The 19988-nt window shown below is 28.7% G+C and overlaps 1 protein-coding gene across 1 annotated transcript in view; it reads right to left on the bottom strand.

The window, feature by feature from the left end:
- Window positions 1-348: 348 nt before the first annotated feature.
- LOC111613849 (E3 ubiquitin-protein ligase ubr3-like) overlaps window positions 349-19988 on the bottom strand; it is a 65159-nt gene continuing 45519 nt past the window's right edge. The window contains exons 8-11 of the mRNA XM_023355202.1: window positions 10065-10244; window positions 3973-4106; window positions 3168-3260; window positions 349-543 (exon numbers count right to left, since the gene is read on the bottom strand). Coding sequence (XP_023210970.1) covers window positions 349-543; window positions 3168-3260; window positions 3973-4106; window positions 10065-10244 — 602 coding nt within the window. The remainder of the gene's footprint in view (window positions 544-3167; window positions 3261-3972; window positions 4107-10064; window positions 10245-19988) is intronic.

Below are 19988 nucleotides of genomic sequence, written 5' to 3'. Positions count from 1 at the left end.
AGTAGTAAAAGCTGCAGTCATGGATTGGGCTTCTTCACAGGTGGCAGATTTCTTTGAAGTTGGAATTCAAAAAATTGTTGAGCAGTATGACGAATGTTTAAACAAAAACATTAATTATAGTTAATTATGTAGAAAAGTAGATAAAAGTATGTAGAGTATGGGAAAAGTATTTTTTAATAATATTTATAGTATTTTTCTTCTTATTAAAAAACGGACCTTATTTAAAAATACCCCTTGTGTTTTTTAATATAATTTAAATAATTTTTTAAGTTTTTCAATATAATTTGAAAATTTAAAGAAGTGATAAATATTGCTAATAAAAAATTTTTTATAAAAAAGAACTTTTTATTAAATTATTATCGATATCAATTTTTTAATAGTAGTTACCTGAGCTTGCAAAGGATGCATCATCAGTTGCTGAAGAACTTCTGTAGAAGGTAGTAAATCTATTAGTCGGGCATTCTGGTATCGGACGGCTTGGCAAAGAAAAACTGATAAATAACGGTGGAGAGGAAGATGAAATGATACTTGATAAGGATTTGGCTGTTAATTTAAATACATTAAAAAATGTTATCGATTTTTTTCATTTGAAAGTATTTTATAAGAAATAAAAATCTATTCGATAAAATATTACATATAAAAGTTTTACTATATTAATGTAAATTTTATATAGTTACTTCATTCTTTCAGTCATTTTGAAAAGTTACCAATTAAAATTCCTCTATAAACATATCTTAAGCATGATTTTAGACATGTTTATAGGGAACAGAGACGACTACATGATATATCATTAAAAACATATTCAAAAATACACAGAAATAAACTATATAACATTTGATCAATAAGAACAATTATTATATATGATAAAAATACTAAAAATTTGTACAACCTTTTTTCATTTTTCTTGATTAATAAATTTTTCATTTCACAGGAAAAAAATTTGTGAAAAAAAATTTGCATGATAAGATATTAAATAATAATAATCATTCTTATTTAACTAAATTTAATTGAAATAGACAGTTAAACAAAGAATGTAAATTATAAAATTATAGCTAGTACAACAAATAGTTTATAATAAAATTTAAATCAGTTTCACTCAGATTAGTATTTTTCAACTTTTTTCTCATTGTGGACAAGTAAAATTTTATGTGGCCTAAGTAATTATATGCAACTATGAATTATACTTATTTATTAATCTTATATGTGGGGAGTCTGATATTAAAGGTACTGTACAGGCCAAAATCACATTAACATTTATAAATAAAGAAAATATTTAATACATTCCACAAGAAGTTTATTTCTCGATATAATTGCTGTAAATGTAGAGACATTTATTCCAGAATGACACTAGTTTGAACATCCCTTCATGATACTGTTGCTTGTCAAGTTGCTTGAAGTAGTTCAGAACAGTATCTTCCAATTCCTCGTGATCTGCAAAGTGTTTCCATGGAAAAATTTCTTTAAAGGTCCAAATAAATGAAAATCCAATGGGGGGCTAAATTTGGACTATATGGAGAATGTTGCAGGACCTCCCAATTCCGCTGTGCCAACCAGCTTGGTTTGATGAGTGAAGTATAGTCCAGATTTAGCCCCCTTGAATTTTCATTCATTTGGACCTTTAAATAAATTTTTGGTGTGGAAATGTTTTGCAGATCAGGAAGAATTGGAGGCTACTGTTCTGGACTACTTCAAGCAACTTGACAAGCAAAGTACCGTGAAGAGATGTTCAAACTAGTGTCATGCTGAGATAAATGTCTCTACATTTATGGCGATTATATCAAGAAATAAACAAAAGTATGCAGTACTTGTGGAATGTATTAAATATTTTCTTTATTTATAAATGTTAGTGTAATTTTGGCCTGTACCTTTAATATTGGATTCCTCTCATAAATGCTTTATAGAGTTACTGTACCTAATTAAATATGTACAGTAACTCTAGATTACTATTTAAATGTCACCTGTTGTTCAGATTGTACCAACTTCAGTATAGTCAAATATTTTTCTGTGGACTGGTGAAATTTTTTCTTGGACTGGCAGTTGAAAAACACTGACTCAGATATCATGCAAAAATTATTAAAATATCCATTATCATATAATAATTGATATATAAACATGATCTAACTGCTCTTTGTAAATGAATAAATGGAATAATGTGAAATATGTATTCTTTTTAAAAAATCTTTTTATATATAAAGTTATCATTTTTTTAACATACACACACATATATATATAAACTTTATCATAAAAGATACTATAGTAAAAGAAGTGATTGTTAAATTAAAGTTACACTATTTTATCTGTTTAATTTGTTTCTAGAAAAAACAAAAACATTATTTGTATCTAGTTGTTCCATTTCATTTTGCTTATTACTTGGTTTTAAAAATAAAAAATTATTGAAATTGGATTTTAAATCAGGAAGCAATTGGCTTTATCCATTAAGTTAATCTTATGAGTTTTGAAAACCTGTGTTAATGTACACTGGGTTTACCACATACTTGAACTTCATAGACAAAAGTCCAATCCCAACATAGTAATAAAAACTACTGACATGTTTTTATCTTGATTAATCAGACACTAACATATGCAAACAACAGACAAAAATTTCCTACCATTCCTACTCTCCAAAACTTTTGTAAAGTGAACAGTACAATGGGTTTATGTTTCTCAAAAATATTGTTTAAAAAATATTATGCTTATCTTTGATGCTATTATTTGCAAAATTTCTTTGTACTCTTAAACTTGTCAAAGTTTCCACTTAAAATGAAAAGAGAAGTTTAATTTTATTTTAAATCAAGAGACTCTTTTGATACATGTAATATAACAAAATCTTTCGATTATATTATATAGTTTTGGAAATATTAGCATGTAACACATTATGTGTAGCAGCCTGTATATCTTAAATAGTAAAGAGCAAGTAACAAACCATTAAAAATATTTCACTTGAAATTTTTATTGATCTGTAATTTTTTTTTAAATTTTATTCTAGAAAATATCTTTTATAAGACATACAATTTTATTACACAAGAATAAAAGATAATAATTTTATTAATGTATAACAAACTATTTAAATTATAATTAAATATATTAAATTTTATTATTATTTTCTAATATAATTAATAATTTGGCGCACACATAATTATGTGTGCCAAATATAACAGATAACTTACTTTATCAGAAGTAGAAAAACCAATAGCATCAAACCAATCTTCTAAGGCTATTAAACAATGAGAAATTACTTGTTTTGTCAATCCAAGTTGTTCCTACAGAAAACATTTCAATTTTAGAAATAACAATGAAAAATTTTAAAAATTTAACTCTACAAAATTTTATTTTACATTCATTTAAAATTTATGAAACTTTTATGATTAATCTTATTATTAATAATTGAAAAATTTATAATTCAATTTCATTTTACTTTCTCTAATAATTTAACAAAAGTAAATGAAAAATACAGTAGGCCCACACTAATTTGGACTAATTGGGGAAAAACCTAGTCCAAATTAATGAGGCTCAAAATGCATGGTATAGTAACTCAACAATAATAAACAATTGCTTGCTATTGTTGAGTTACTGTCTAGTGATAATTTTAGAATCCTATTAATAATGTGTATATAATAACTTGTAATAATTGTACTGCTAATGTATAATGTAATGTTAGAAAATTGTCACCATAGCCTGTTTTGTAGGTCACTCAATTAATAAGAGTCAGTAAGGACAAAATGCATTTTGGAATAAGTTAATTAAATAAACTGGGTGTGTAATAAGCTTGTTCATTAGTCATATGTAACTAAGTAGTTTTTGTAATTAAATAATACAGGCAAGAAGCTTTTTAATATATTATCTAAAAATATGTTTAACAAAAAAATAAAACCATTTAAAAAAATATAAATTTTTATGATCAATAATATATAAAAGCTAGATCAAACTCATTAATTAATCTATAACATAAACTAATTTTATTTAAATACTTACAGGAGATTTTAAATGAGATATCAAAGCCCACATGGGAGTAGCTGATCCCTCTAATTCAGCAGAAAAAGCAGCATAATACGTATTTGGCTCAAATTCTACATGTTGCGATAATTCTCTTTGATTAACATTCATGCCTAACAAAGTAAAATATTTTTAAAATTCAAATATTGTAACTAGATGGAAAATGTGATGAGCTCATTTATCAAATGTTGATTATTTTATACATGTATGTTTTAATTCAGTTAAACTTTTGCCGTTTGTAGACCAGCATCAAAAAATATATATAATAATAATAATAATAAAGTAGCAAATATAATACACCAAGAACTTGCAAACAAACACAAATTATTAGACATCCATGAACCATACTACAAATTCCATAGACAGTATTGAAAAACAACACACACAAAACATATTATGACAGAGCCATAATCACAGAATATACCACAACAGACCAGACATCACACTCATTGACAAACACAATAAAATCACATACATTATAGACATCCATTCCAAACATTCATAATATACAAAACACATGCACTGAAAAAATCAGCAAGTACACAGAACTCACCCAGGAAATAAGGCATCTGTGGAGGATGGATAGGGTACTTATTGTAGTACCACATACATTACACAAAAGCCTGGAAACATTACAATTGAATAGAAACACATATATCACACTACAGAAGGCCACTATATTGAATACGTGTCATATTGTTAGGAAATTCCTGAATACAGATACACACACTGACACACTTATTTAATCCGGCATACTACTGTACATGGCAACCAGTGTCAACGAGTATAACTCACTAAACTCAACTTAATAATAATAATCTATTTATTTATTTTTAATTAAATAATGTCCTAAGGCAAGTAATGAACTCTCTCTAACAATAAAATGAAATACTAATCCAACAAAAGCAAGACACAACTTTAAAATTGCTTAAACATATGAAAGATATTATCTTTTTATATATTAATTTAAAATGAGAAGAATTCAGATGGAATCTGTCTTCAATAGGGCATAAGGATATAAAGGTTTGAAAATAGAATGATTTTAAATAGAAGTATTTAAGTCTCAAGTGATTAAATTTAAGTATAACATGAGTATGAACTCAAAGATAAATATTATCTAGTGGCAGAAATCTATTAAAAACATTAAAATAGGATCAGAATATTTAATTCTTTCATGAAAACCTGGATAACTAGTAATGCCTTGATTAATTAATGTAAGACAATTCCAAGTTCTTTAACCTATTCGATGTTGAATATTTTCTCCGTCGCGTGTCACTCCATGTTGAATATTTTTTGATGTCAAGCCTAACACGATCACACATTTTAGAAAAATAATAATTGTGGCTATTGTATTATTCCAGATTAACACAAACTAGATATATTAGGGAATGTAAAAAATAAAAAATTTTATTTTAAAAGTTAATTTTAGTGTGATATATCTCGAAACAAGATACAACACACAGTGGAACATTACACTGAACACATTGATAACATGATTCTGCACGTTTTTTGTGAGCCGAACATACTTTACATACTCTGGATGGATGCTTTTTTTTCTCTGTAGGTGGTATGAGACTAGGAAAATGCAGTTCGGATAAATGTAATGGATTTTCATGTGATGGTCAACCGTGGCGGGCTAGATGTCTGCTTGTGTGATACTTCTCTATCACTTCTCTGATTACAGACATACGAAAATCTAAAAATGATATTTGTTTTTTCGTATGTTTTAAATACAAAATACAAGCATTATATAATGTAATATCCATCATATGAAAAAACACTTTTTTGTACCATTTTACCATTTTTCTCATACATGGACAATTGTGTATTACTCCATCAGAGAGATCAATACCACCCATATTGCGATTATAATCCAAAATACAATTTGGTTTCCTTATAATTTCCCCAGATCTGTCACATTTACCTGAATCAGAGAATTCGTTGTCACTCATTGTACTTAGAATTGCCACATCCCTTTTGTCTTTCCAGCAGAACACAGACAATTCATCTTTCTGACAGGTGATAAATTCCCCTTCTTTCAATTTACGATTAGGAAAATTATGTGGCATTCCTATCCGATTTTTATTTACAGTTCCACATACATAAGATTTTTTTGTCTAGAAGTGTTTTCACTAAGGTCGGTGAGGTGAAAAACCTATCTAAAAACACCTTGTGATACTTACCGAACAACGGTTCTAATAAGGTTAGCACAACCTTCTCTCCTTGCCCATCTTCAAAATTTCCATATTCAGTAGTAGCTCCAGTATAAACTATAAAGTCCCAAACATATCCTGTTTGTGACTCACAAATTTCGAAGCTTTTCACTCCAAAATGAGTACGCTTGTTCGGTATGTATCGCCTAAATCCCAATCTCCCTTTACATAGCATAAGACTTTCGTCTACACAGATATTTTCCTCTGGGAGATATACATTTTTGAACTTGTGGTGTAAATGATTGATAACACTGCGTAATTTATGCAGTCAATCATCACCACCTGAAGCTTGATTATTGTCCGTAAAATGCAGACAGCACAATAAAAGTTGAAAGCAGTTGCTCAACATCGCACTTGAGAAAAAGGGTGTCAGAAAAAGATCTTCAATCGTAAAATACATGCTTAAGCGTGGTTTTCTAATTATGCTTGTGACCATTATAAGTCCTAGAAATTCTCTAATTTCTGGATTTGTCATTGGTTTCCAGTTTTTTATCTGACTATTCTCTCATAAATTGTCACAGTTTAGCAAACTATCACCATACCTGTTCATTTCTGAAACAATCTTGTTGACGAGTTCGTCATCGAAAAATACACTGAAACAGTTGAACAGTGTAGAATCACTCCGTAGATTACATAGTATTCCTAATGGTCCCATAAAACTGTTCACTTGAGGATGTCTGAAATTTGTATGAATCCATCCATTGTCACTACTAAATCATGGACATTCAGCAGTATTACTTCGAGTACTGCCACGTGATCTCCCTCTATATCCACTCGTAGATGATGAATCGGGATGAAAATCACCACTGTCATCAATTACATTTTGATCTGGTATGTAATCATCATTGCTGTCTGAAAATTAAGATTCATCAGAATTTAAATTGAATAAAAATTCGATAACTTCTGACTTATTTAGAGTGCTGTGTCTACTACTTGCTGCCATGTCGAAAGACAGAGATTTGAGACAGTGGTCTGATTTTCTTTGTGATTTCTAACAAAGAACAATTCCTAGAATTTCAATATACTGCTGAGCAAAAACTAGATAACATATTGGTTCTTCTGATATGAGTCACTTATTTCAAAACAACATACAAGTAGCGACATCTGATGTTTAAAAAATGTTCCGATGTAAACAGGTAAATTTTTGGGATCGCCCATGCAGGTCAACATGTACAACAGGTTAAAAATATAACTATAACAATAATCTGTTTTATTGAAGTTCACTTTAATAACAGTTTTTCTAAAATACATTCAAGCAACCTAGCACATTTATCAGAAGATAAATGGGCTTGTTTGCTCAAAAGTAAATTAATTGACTACTGTTAGTGGTATTTGTGATACTACTAGCAATACTCAATTCTATAAATTTTAGAAGTGTCAGACAGATTTTTAAAAGTGTGTTTCATTATATTCTTTGCTTTTACTGTATTTTATTCTACTATTCTTGGGGGATACCAAGAATATAATGCTTTTTCAAAACAATTGCATTATACAAAATTACTAATGTCAAAAAAACTAATCATTCTTTAGATTTCCATTAAAATATATGGATAATAAAAGCAAGTTAAAATAGGAAAAGTGTGTGTGTGGGGGGTGTACCAAGCATATACATTTAAGCCTTTGTATTTTCTAATTCAAAATGTAAACTTTTAGATACTGTATCTTCTTGAGTGGTTTACTTGCATGAATTCAAGTTTTTATGTACACTCAAACTGTATGCATTTGTTTTAGTCATCAATGGTGAAAATGTTTTCTGAAATTCCCATCTATTATCAGCACATTGATGCAATTGTTGTCATTCATTCATATTTGTTATATATTAATAGTATAAACAATACAGAACATTATCAATAGTATATTCTTTTTAAAAATATCAATGTATTAGAAGAGCAAAGCAATCTTTCATTATTTTAAAACCAAAATGGATTTATGCCAGTAACTCACACATTCAAATTACAATATAGATATGGACAAAAATACAAAATAATAATATTTTCTGAAATTTCTGTTGAAACCAAACATAAAATCAAGTAAAGCAAATTTATACTTTTAAACACTGAAAAATTTTCTGCTCAAGTGTGAAGTCTCTCAAGATGACATTCACTTTGGTCATGTAGTCCTATATTAATCTGTAAAATAGCAGATAGTACCAGAGTCATAAGACTAAAGTAGCAATGCTTCATAGTGGTATAATTTGCCTATACCATTCTTAAATGTCCATCTATTAGAAAGTATATAACAAAATACCATATACATATGTATGCATCTAAAACAAAAATTTACCTCTCCTGATTATTCTTATAACAGCAGTCCTACGTAATCACTTATAGGTGATTAAGTAAAACATTTTCCAATAAAAATTACATTCAAAACAGTGATGCTTCACCTAATTGCTCACAGGCAATTAGGTAAAGGATTTACAATAAAAAAATTTATTAAGAATTTATATATTAACACTAAATACACAGTACAGTGGATAATGAATAATGAACAAATCTGATAACAAACACTTTCGTGAAAGATTTTTATGTTCAGATAACAAACACGAGAAGAAGCAACGTAAAATAATGAATACTGATTCGTCTTCCCTTGCCTTCGGGCAACAAATTGAAACTTTTCAGAGAGCGGAAGACGTCAACATTGATGCTCAACCCAGTATATACTGATCGGATAGTATTCCTCTGAACTTTTAAACTCTCCCTTGTAATTTTAGCCTTTTATTTTTCTGACAGAAACAATTCTTTCATAGTATTCGCAAGACTGTTATGCAGGCACTCGTTAAGTTTTGTGTTAATTTTTACTTTCGAAAGGTGAGAGTATAATAGCAAAGGTAGAGAGAGAGAGTGGGCAGAAGATGTCTGATGTTGCTGGGCAGTATGACTTAAACAGGTCTACAGTAGGCTGCCATTCAATCTTATCTAAGAAAGATACTGTACAATTGAGAAGACTCAAGCAGATTAAGGAGTAACAAAAATCACATCTGAGAAATAAAGAACATTGAAGAGCTCATAATGAAACCTGAAACTGATCTGACAACAGAAGAATGCCAAGAAACTCAGCGAGATATTTTTTTTTTTTTCTGAAAAAGAGGATTAATGCTGATATCTGCTATTAAACATCTTTTGAAAAAGTGGGAGGATGCCAGAACAACAGTCTTAGAATGGCATCCAAACTAGGTTGAGGTTAATAGGCTTGGAGATCTCTACAATTACAATGCTATTAATTACTTCCGAAAAATTCTGAAGAAGAGAGAAAAGCAATCAACATTGGACAGATTCTTTAACCCCCACAAACAGAAAAAACATGACCAATAAAAATGCAAACTGTATATATGTATTTTTATTATTACATATAAATAAACATAGTAAGAAAGTATCAATTTTTTTATTTTTTGGAGTTTCCAGAACAAATTAATCAAATTCCCATAAAAACCTATGGTAAATCAATAATCGGTTAACGAACAATTTGGATAGTGAAGTCTTGGAACAGATTATGTTCTTTAAACGATCACCCACTGTATCATTATGAATAAAAAGCAATCTAACATTAATATAACCATACTGTCATAATTTTCTCATTAATATCTGAAAAACTTTTAAAAATGGATAATAGTTGGTAAACAGGAAGTGAACAATAACATAAAACTTATATCATTTTGATTTTGCTATGACTTAGAAAATTGTATGTTTTAAATAAAGTAACTTCTATGATTTATTACAAATATTTTTGAAGTTGATGTAAATATATTTCACATGTAAATCTTGACATACTATAAATATTAATTAGAATTTTTTCAAAGATAAATTGATAAAGAATTTAATTTTTAAAAATATTTAAAAATTTAATATTTATATATACCTTGAAACATACAAAGAAGTGAAAGCCACATATCTAACAATCCTGGATCACTCAAAAATTCAAGTGCCACTGGACGATGGGTAAGTACATTATTTAAATCACTGACTAGAGGCCAATAACAGTGATTTTTCATAACTGTATGACCACAGTTAACAACATAATGAAAGTTTTTCTCTGCATCTATAAAAAAATTTAATCATAATGTACATTATAAAGATCAAAGGAAATAATGTTATAAATTTTAAAGAAGTTTGTTTAAAAATTATTGAAACTGAATGAAATAATTTGAATGTTTTATTCTACATCTTAAAAATGTACAATATATGTTAAAAAATAACTTTTATTCAATTTTTCATTTCCTATATTATTACTAATTATTTCATAAAGTATTTTTTATTTTAGATTGCTTTATGATGATAATATTACATCAAAACTCTGTTAAATTTGCCTCTTAATTCTATTTTTTATTAAAAACCACAGTGAACAGCCTGCTGTACAGAAATCAAACTATTTGTTGAAGCTATGTGCATAACTATAAATAATCAGATTCCTATAAGAGAAAACTGTTCACTGTGTTTCTAAATACTATTAACAGCCAACCAGATCTGCCAATATGAGATGTATCAAAAATAAAAAGAAAAAGTTAACATACAGAATATCATTCAGATATTTAATTGTTCCTAGTTATTTTTATCAAAATTCCAGAAATAATTTGTAAAAATATGCATGTAACATGCACAATAACTGTAGTATATCATTTTACAGTGTGAAATCTCATATTACATGAAGGAACAATAAATTACCTTGAACCAGAGTCAAAAAATACAAAACTTTATTTATCTAACTTAAGAACCAGATCTGGTCTTTAACTTCTACAAAAGAAAAAACACTCAATTAATTAATCTTTTATAATATAAACAAGAAAACAACCAGACAAATTAAAAATCCTTAATAATAACAATAAATTAAAAAAAAACCAATCAAGATCAATTACAAGTCTATATAATTAAATACTAAAAGATTTAGTTTGACAAATAAATTTTCCATAACTATTCATAAAATATGTTTACAATTCATATCTTCTATTTTGTTATGAAATACAAATATGGAATATTTATCCTTCTAATAATAATTATAATGAAACAAAATGTTTTTAATCTAGCAAATATTAAATTTTTATGGATATTGTTTGTCTTAACTTATATAATCTAAAACAAAATTCATGAAGAAATAAAAAAAGAAAATAATATCAAGTGCTCAAAAACTTAGATATATTATTGTAAAAGTATTAAAATGAATAAAATTCCCACATTATTACAGACCATAATAAAAAAGTCATTTTATTTTTAATTGTCTATACTATTTAATATATTTTATGTACTGTACATTACAGAAATTGCTATAGTATAGCAACATTAGAATTAAGAATTATATAGTTAGTAAAAACACTGTCTTGCAAAAATTCAATTGTTTTAGTATCTTTTGAATGGTGTTTAAATCCTGATAATTTTAAATTAAATTAAAAAGATTATTATTTTAAAGATTTTCCTGAACATTTAATGCACAATTCAATGTCTTAAGATATCATTAATGAGCTGCTTTTTTTGGTTGCTCAACATGATCCTAAATATTTTCAATGATCAGTCAATATGGAATATCTCTGCTCTTAAATTTCATTCTAAACTCATTCTGCATTATAACAAAAACAATAATTTAATAAAACTGCTCCAAACAAAAACATATAATCTATATATAAATGAAGATGTTTATTTGTTTGCAATACATTCCTAGGCCATTTGATCAATTGCTACAAAACTTAGTAGTTACATTCACAAATTTCTAATTTAGATAATGTCATATATCCCATCCCAAAATATCTACTGAATTTCTGCAAATAAATTAATTTCTATCTACATTCATTTTGTTGATTTATATGTAGCACCATCTATCAGCAAAAATTAACAAAATAATAAACTAAACATAATTCTTATATATATAAAAAAAATATAATTTAAAAAAATTATATTATATTCACTTAATTACTGTGACAATGATATAGCATGAAGTAGACACACTATATCATTAGTATAACAGGTAGCAAGCACATAGCACTTGCCTGTGTGGAATGGAAAGTGTTACGCGTGAAAAGTCTATAAGTATTTAATTTTCCATATCCAACAATTCGAGTTTTTCATTTCTGAAAGGTTCTTTCTTAATTCTAAAAAGTACCCTCCAGCAGTCGAGTGGATAAAACCACAGAACATCAGTAGTTGGTCATGGCCAATAGACTGGCCACATGAATCTTTCCAGGTTTTCTTCACATCAGTAACACCTAAATAGGATCCAGCTTCCCATAAAAGTCTTCCCGGGATGCATCCCCCTTGGCAGATCATTCATGTGTTGCATTGCCATAACCAAATAAACAAAACTAATTCTTTACTAATTTGAAACAATTATGTAAGATAACGTTTGTAGTTATAAGAAAGTATTTGATGCATTCAATCAGACACTGGGCAGCTTTTTATCCTTTATTTATTCTTTTTTAGTTGATATGTATTTTGGTCCCATGATGCCCCTCCTCAGTCAACTTCTGTTCTGTATTACACATCAGTCAATTTTGAGTGATGTTCTAACAGTTTCTTAAAATTGGATGTATGCATGATTACAGATTTTTAATTTCCTTTCATTCTTATGTGTTCTTTAAAACAAAATTGTCTAATGTGTAATACAGAACAGAAGTTGACTGAGGAGGGGCATCATTGACCAGAAACACATATCAACTAAAAAAGAATAAATAAAGGATAAAAAGCTGCCCAGTATCTGATTGAATGCACTTTATCATGCTTGTGAAACAAAAACCAATTCTAACAAGCAATTATTTATTGTGACATCATCACAATGCTGAGCTGTAACTTTTTGTCACAATGTTCTCAATTCTTTTTAGTGGTCCCTGTACATCATACTTTTCCTGTTAGTAATAGAGTCATGTTGGTTATCTATCTAACTCTCTCTGTTCAGGGGAAATTTTTAAATCAAAGAAATGTGACTTCTGTTCCAAACCAGATGTTCATATATAGTTAATTTCTGCCTCCTGCTTCTAAGCTTTCCACATCTGATCTCGACTTTTATCTATCTAACTCCTTTCTCAACATTAAGGAAGGCCAGTCAAAATTTATAGGTCTACTATTTTTTCAAATTGCAGCACAATAACTTTTTTATAAATATGGTATTTACAAGAACATACTTCCCACATAGTTTATAAAATCTGTTGCCAAAATTTAAGCACTTTATTATCAACTTGTTAATACAAGACTTGTTTAAATAGAAAAAAGTTGTAAAAATACGAGAATTATTCTTGTATTTTTACAACTTTTTTCTATTTAAACAAGTCTTATATCAAGTCTTTCGAATGTTAAGGTTAGCAACTTCAATCACAACCTAACCAATAAGGATCACTTTTCAAATATTAATAGTAGATCAGTATTAATTAGTAGTCGTTGATCATCCTCTGTTCTGGGAGGAGGTCAATGACTACTTTTGGTTGAATTACTTCAACCCCCTTTTGAAACAGTCCCTTCTTCCTATCGGAGCAGCAATATGGTGGCATTCAAATAGGATAATTACACAATATGAGGTTACCAGCCTGCACAAAATATGTTTTAAGTGGTTTTTGTGTGTGCTGAGTTTAAATATTTGGTCCGTTTTTCGTGAAATTTGTTTCACTAGTGGATTACCATTTGATATTTAGTTGTGAATGGTACAGTTTCTTACAATTAGCATTAGAAAAAAAAATTTTTTAAATTAAAATTTTTTTATTTAAAAAATTAAAATTTTTTTTCTAATGTCTTAAAAAATTTAAGATATCATTTTTCAAAAATTTAAGATTATCACATTTTCAACTGATGTCTAATTTGATCAATGAAAGGCTAAAATGACCAAACTCTTTATATGGTTCTCATTTCAAAGTTCGTAATATTATAGTATTTGATTTATATAACTGCAAAGGTTATCTTACATAAGGGTTTATCACACTGAATGACCAATCTAGCACATTTCAAAAATTCTTTATTCCTTTACTATTGTGACAATGCCGAAGGGCCCCTTATACTTCAGCACCACGGGACCAAAGGGTCGACATCGCATTGGTGAAGATCGCAATGACAAGGTTTGTCAGGACTGACACCACCATGTCTTTATGGACAGACACAGAAACTGTTAGGTTCTCGTGCGAGCGGTCGTGTAACGAAGCAAACAGATTCGGGATGGAGGGAGAGACAGCGCACCGGAAGTGACTTACGCAGAGACGGGTTAACGTAACAACTATTTAATTGGTAACTATAGGCCATACAGGACATACAATATATCGATTTTAACTATGCTTGATTTTAGATACATTTGTTTCGAGGGATAATAGATATATAAAATGGACATTAAAGTTTCACGATTCCCAAGAGAGAGTTTACAGTAAATATGTGTAGCGATAAATACTTTATACGTTCTTTGTGAAAGAGAGGAAGTTCGGGATGTCAGTTCGGGTATCCTGTAGATGAAATATCTGTAAGTCTGATGGAACGTACAGTATCCACAAAGGTGTTAGACGATGGTTTCCAATGATATTTTAGTAGGATATAAGAACGTAAAATAAAATGATATATTCACAGATATCTGAATATTGAGGCACTTAGGACAAGGTAGGGTGACAACTGACTCTTTCGAAGGACGGGTGACGACTGTCTTAGTTTCTTGATTCCGTTGTCGAACCAATGAAATTGAGATATTAGGTCGAGAGGTGATGAGAAAGTGTAGTTAACAAGCCTGAGAACTTAACAGATGCTTTTTTTTCCCAGGTGCAAAAGTTGACAGTTATTTAACAAAAGTATAGCTATGATGTGATATTAGGAGATAATGATATAAACATACTGAAAGTCTGGATTCGGACCCTCACACTATACACAATTTAAAGAATTTTTAAAATGTGTTAGATTGGGCACTTGGTGTGTTAAACCATTACGTAAGATAACATTTGTAGTTATATAAATCAAATAATATAATATAACATAATAGAAGAGTTAGAAGTACAAAATAATCTAATAATCTTAATCTTTGCTGTCATTTTTTGCCAGGCTCATCTGCTAGTAGATCTATATAAGATTTGTTTTGGTATGCAAAGTTATTTATGCTTACTTACTAAATACATCAAGAATTACACTGCAAAAATCATATTACATCAAGAATTATACAGCAAAAATCTCAGTTTCCTAGATATTAATGAACTTATTTACATAAATGAAATATACAAAAAATACAGGTATTTAAAATATTGAATTTCATTGTTATGATCTGGGCAATGACAGAGAATTATCTGTGTAACACAAACTTGTTTAGTAAGCTCACTTATTGAATAAGTTTGTATCATAAATCATCAACACATTTGTTTTTGATATACAAATAATTAAAGTTTTTGGATGTTTTATGAAAAAATCAAATAATTTGGTGACCTATAAAAGAAAATAATTTCACTGCATAAATATTACTTTAAGAATAATGTCAAAATAAACACCTGAATGCCATATAAAATATTTTTATCAAAAATCATCATTAGAAAACAATAATTAACTAATACTGAGTAAACAGGTAACTTAAGTAAATATTGAAAAATATAATAGAACTGAATGGAAGAGAATTATAAGATGTTTTAACATGGTGTGTGTGATATTTTTGTTCTATTATCTATGACTAGTTGTAATCCTTCTGCTATCACTTTTTACTAAGCTATATTCTTGGTTCAATCAAAAAAAAGAATGAGACAGATGTATTTATTGAACACAAACTTTAAAAATTTTTTGAAATAATCTCTAGAATTATTCAGACATGTATCTGATCTCTTCACTAAACTTTTTATGACTTGGTCGAAGAAATCTTGTGACTGTTCTTTGAAGCACTTATGTTCATAAATGGTTCAAAGTCTGCTTATTCATCATTTGACTTGAAAATCTAATCATCCAAGACTACTTTCATCTTCCCAAACATACAAAAGTTGTGTGGCAACAAATCTATATGGTACTGAAGAACTTCATTGTCTTGTCCATTGTCTTAATGGCTACGTGAGAGAGTGACCTGTCCTGAATCAAAGTGATGCCTTGAATGCCATCCCAGGCCTCTTATTCTTCATGGCAGGTCTCAAATTTGTCTTCAGATCTCAGAATAGCATTCTGAAGTCATCCTTTTATTTTTCTCCACTAAGTGCACCAGTAGAGATCCTTGATGGTCAGAGAACATCAACATACACTTTAAATTGGAACCAACATCACATTTGGGTTTCTGATTATGTGGTGATTTGCTCATTGAGTGCTGCTTCTCTACTGGCTGGTAATGTCTTCACATTACCTCATCAACTGTAACAATATGATTCAAAAGTTTACTTCTTTCTGATGGTAACTTGCCAAATGTTCCAGATACCCATTCAACAATGTTTCTAAGCATCTAGTCAACCTGGACAGGATGCCTCAGTCTCAAAAACACATTCTGAATGGAACTTTCTCACCCAATTGAACAATGTATATGGGCCAAGTTGCATGTCACTTCTTGCAAGTGACATGCAACTTGGCCCATATACATGTTGAATGCAACAATAAATTTCAGCTACATTTTTGCCCTTTAATGCCATAAATTATATTGCACTGAGAGAGTTTAGACATTCTTGCTTACATGTCAGTCATTTTATCCTTTGTCAGGCATAATGTATTTGCCTGACAAAGGTTGTCAGATAATGCAAAAATAATAAATATATTATAAAAAGATTTTCTAAGTGTTTCTTTCTAAAAATGTACATTTGTATACTGTATAAATGTTCAGTCTCATTATTTTTCAACTGGTCCAAGTAAATCATATATTAAGTATTTTTTATGAGAAGCAAATAAATGAAGTTATATTGTTATTTCATTCATTAAATTATTTCATTTATTATGAATACATAATTTAGCATTGAATTACTTTTAAATCTTTAAATAATTTGTTATTTTTTAAAAATTATTTTATATTATATATTGTGATGTATGTACTCTTACTTTGCTAATTAACATAAGCATTTCTATTGTTATCTATTAATTTGTCATTTTTGAATTATGATATTAAGCAAATTCAGATTCAATTTTCTAGCATTTAAAGCAAAAATTTTAAGTTATTTTAAAGTTTTGCTTTATTTTTTTTTTCTCATTTAATCATTTTTATTGGCTAGTTATCACATTTTACAAGTCATTCTACTATCACATGCATTTATTTAAAGACAAATAAGTATACAGTCAAACCTTAGTTTTCAAATTCCTCACTTTTTGAACAATTTGGTTCATGAACAAAATTTCGAACTCATAATTGCTCCAGTCAAACAAGCTACTTGGCAAGAGCTGCTCACAGATTAGAGAGACACAGGTAGTTGACTCCCTATACTTCCTATGTTAAAGAAAGTCAATGGCAGGACTACTAATTCAGAAGATAGTGGTGCTGAGATCACTTTGCATCATTAGATATCACATCATGAATCATTGATAACATTGCTATTTAAATTAGATTTCAATGTGCATGCAGGAAAGATACTATTTCCATTGTTTGGTATGAGCAACAGCTAAATCAAATTATTTAATAAAAACTGTGTTAACTGACATTCACGTAGTATAAATAGCATCCAAGATTTCATATTTAAATATGCTTAAGTTAAATTAAATAACAAAAATTTATTAATATAATATCATATTGCATTTGTAGGCCTTTTATGTATGAAATACAGCTAAAAAAAAATTAAAAAAAAAGCTTTGTTTTGGAAATAAATTAATCCATTTTATATTGTTTCTTATGGGAAAATTTGTTTTGGCTTTAGAACAAATCGATTTTCAAACAACTTTTAGGAATGAATTATGTTCAAAAATGAGGTTTGACTGTATTTATTTATATAATTTCTCTGGTTGTATTTTTCTTTAATATAATATTAAAACCTAAACTTTCTATTCTATTCCTATTTCTATTCTAAAACCTAAACTTTCTATTCAAAAATCGACACTAAAAATTTTTTATACAACATTCAGGTTTACATAGTTTCTGCAATCAAATAAATAATATTCAAAATTATTTAATTCCTAACTTCTTACAATATTTTTAAAAAAAATCTTCATTTCTTCTAATTATTAAACAATAATATATAAAATGTGAGAATAAATACAGGAAAAAACACATTTCTTAAGTAATATCACCAACATGCTTAAAAATAAAAATTCAAATTTAAGAAGATATGACAAAACTTTATTCTGAAATAACCTTATGTAAATTTTTATGTTAATTTTGTTGTAAATGTAAGATAAAAATATTTAAAGATTAATAAATAATAAATGTAGAAAAGAGACTTTGTATTATATTTAAAGAAATCTTAATTATGTGATGTTAAATTAATGAAAACAATGTAAACAAACCAAGAAATCAAATATATCAAAAGAACAATGGAGAAATTAAAGAATATAAATACAGTATAACTTCTCTAACTCAAAACTCCAAGGGGCAGAAAGAACTTTGAGTTACAGATGATTCAAGTTAGAGAATAATAGAGTGAAAAATATCAATTTTGAATAAATTCGTATTTTTACCTCTCTTGCATTTTATATAAAGAATCTTTGATAGGTTTTTTTTTTGTTTTAAACTGCCCATGTAATGCCTTTCAGCAAAATGTTCAATGTAACTAATGGAATTGAACAGTTTTGCAAATACACCCATACCTCACTATACGGCTGCTCTTTATATGGCATTTCGCTATAACGGCCCTCTTCAATTAAGGCACATTTTCGATTTACAACCTAAAATGTTTCGCTATAAGGGCAAAAAAAAACTTTTTTTCAATGTTGATATATCTACATGTTGCTAATCTTGCACAAGCGCAATCTCGATGCACACTCTTTTCTATTTCCTCTTGTTTACGAGCGTTATTCAGTGCGTGCTCATAAAGCGGCTGGTTTAGACTTGTCTGTGAGTGTTTTATGTAGTACATATTTATTACTGATTGTTACACATTAACTGGAAAAATTGGAAACAATTAGGGACATTTTTGGTACGTAAGTACATATGTATGTATGTATGCATGCATGTATGTATGTATGTATGTACAAATTAAAAATTTTTAATATGTATTTTTTTATTAAACTTATTTTATAATTTCATTATTTTTTAGACAAAATGCCACCGAAATGATTATTGACTTCGGAGACTGATAAAAAGAGATGCCGAAAATCAGTCACGCTACGAACTAAACTAGAAGTATTACGTCGTATAGAAGCTGGAGAGAAAATTGTTGAAATTTGCAAGGCAATGGGACTTGCGAAATTTACCATTCAAAACTATTCGCGATAAAAAAGAAGATATTAAAACATATTTGCAATCTGCTGCACCTTTAAATGTCTCGAGATTAACACACCAAAGAAACTGGATTATGGAAAAAATGGAAAAATTATTGATTATATGGATTGAGGACAATAACAAACGGAGAATGCCAATGAGTCAAATGACTATCCAGGGAAAAGCTTTAAGAATTTTCGAAAATTTGAAGAATGGAGATACCAATGAATCTGCTGAAGATGTCACATTCCAAGCAAGCCGAGGATGGTTTGAAAAATTTAAAAATAGATTTAATTTGCATAATTTGAAAATGAAAGGTGAAGCAGCTAGCGCCGATGAGGCCGTATCTAAGGAATATCCCAACATTTTAAAGGAAATTATTGAAAGAGGTGGTTATAAACCTAAACAAGTGTTTAACGTAGACAAAACAGGGCTTTATTGAAAGCGAATGCCTGATCGCACGTACATTTCAAAAACCGAAAAATCTGCGCCTGGTTATAAGGTGTCCAAAGAACAATTAACTTTGCTACTTAGTGCAAATGCCGCGGGTGA

Source organism: Centruroides sculpturatus, unplaced genomic scaffold, assembly GCF_000671375.1.
Source record: "Centruroides sculpturatus isolate CEXI.00-Female unplaced genomic scaffold, Cexi_2.0 scaffold2051, whole genome shotgun sequence".
Taxonomy (NCBI): Eukaryota; Metazoa; Arthropoda; class Arachnida; order Scorpiones; family Buthidae; genus Centruroides; species Centruroides sculpturatus.
Note: the sequence above shows the minus strand (reverse complement) of the source record. Positions and strands in the feature narration are given on the sequence as shown.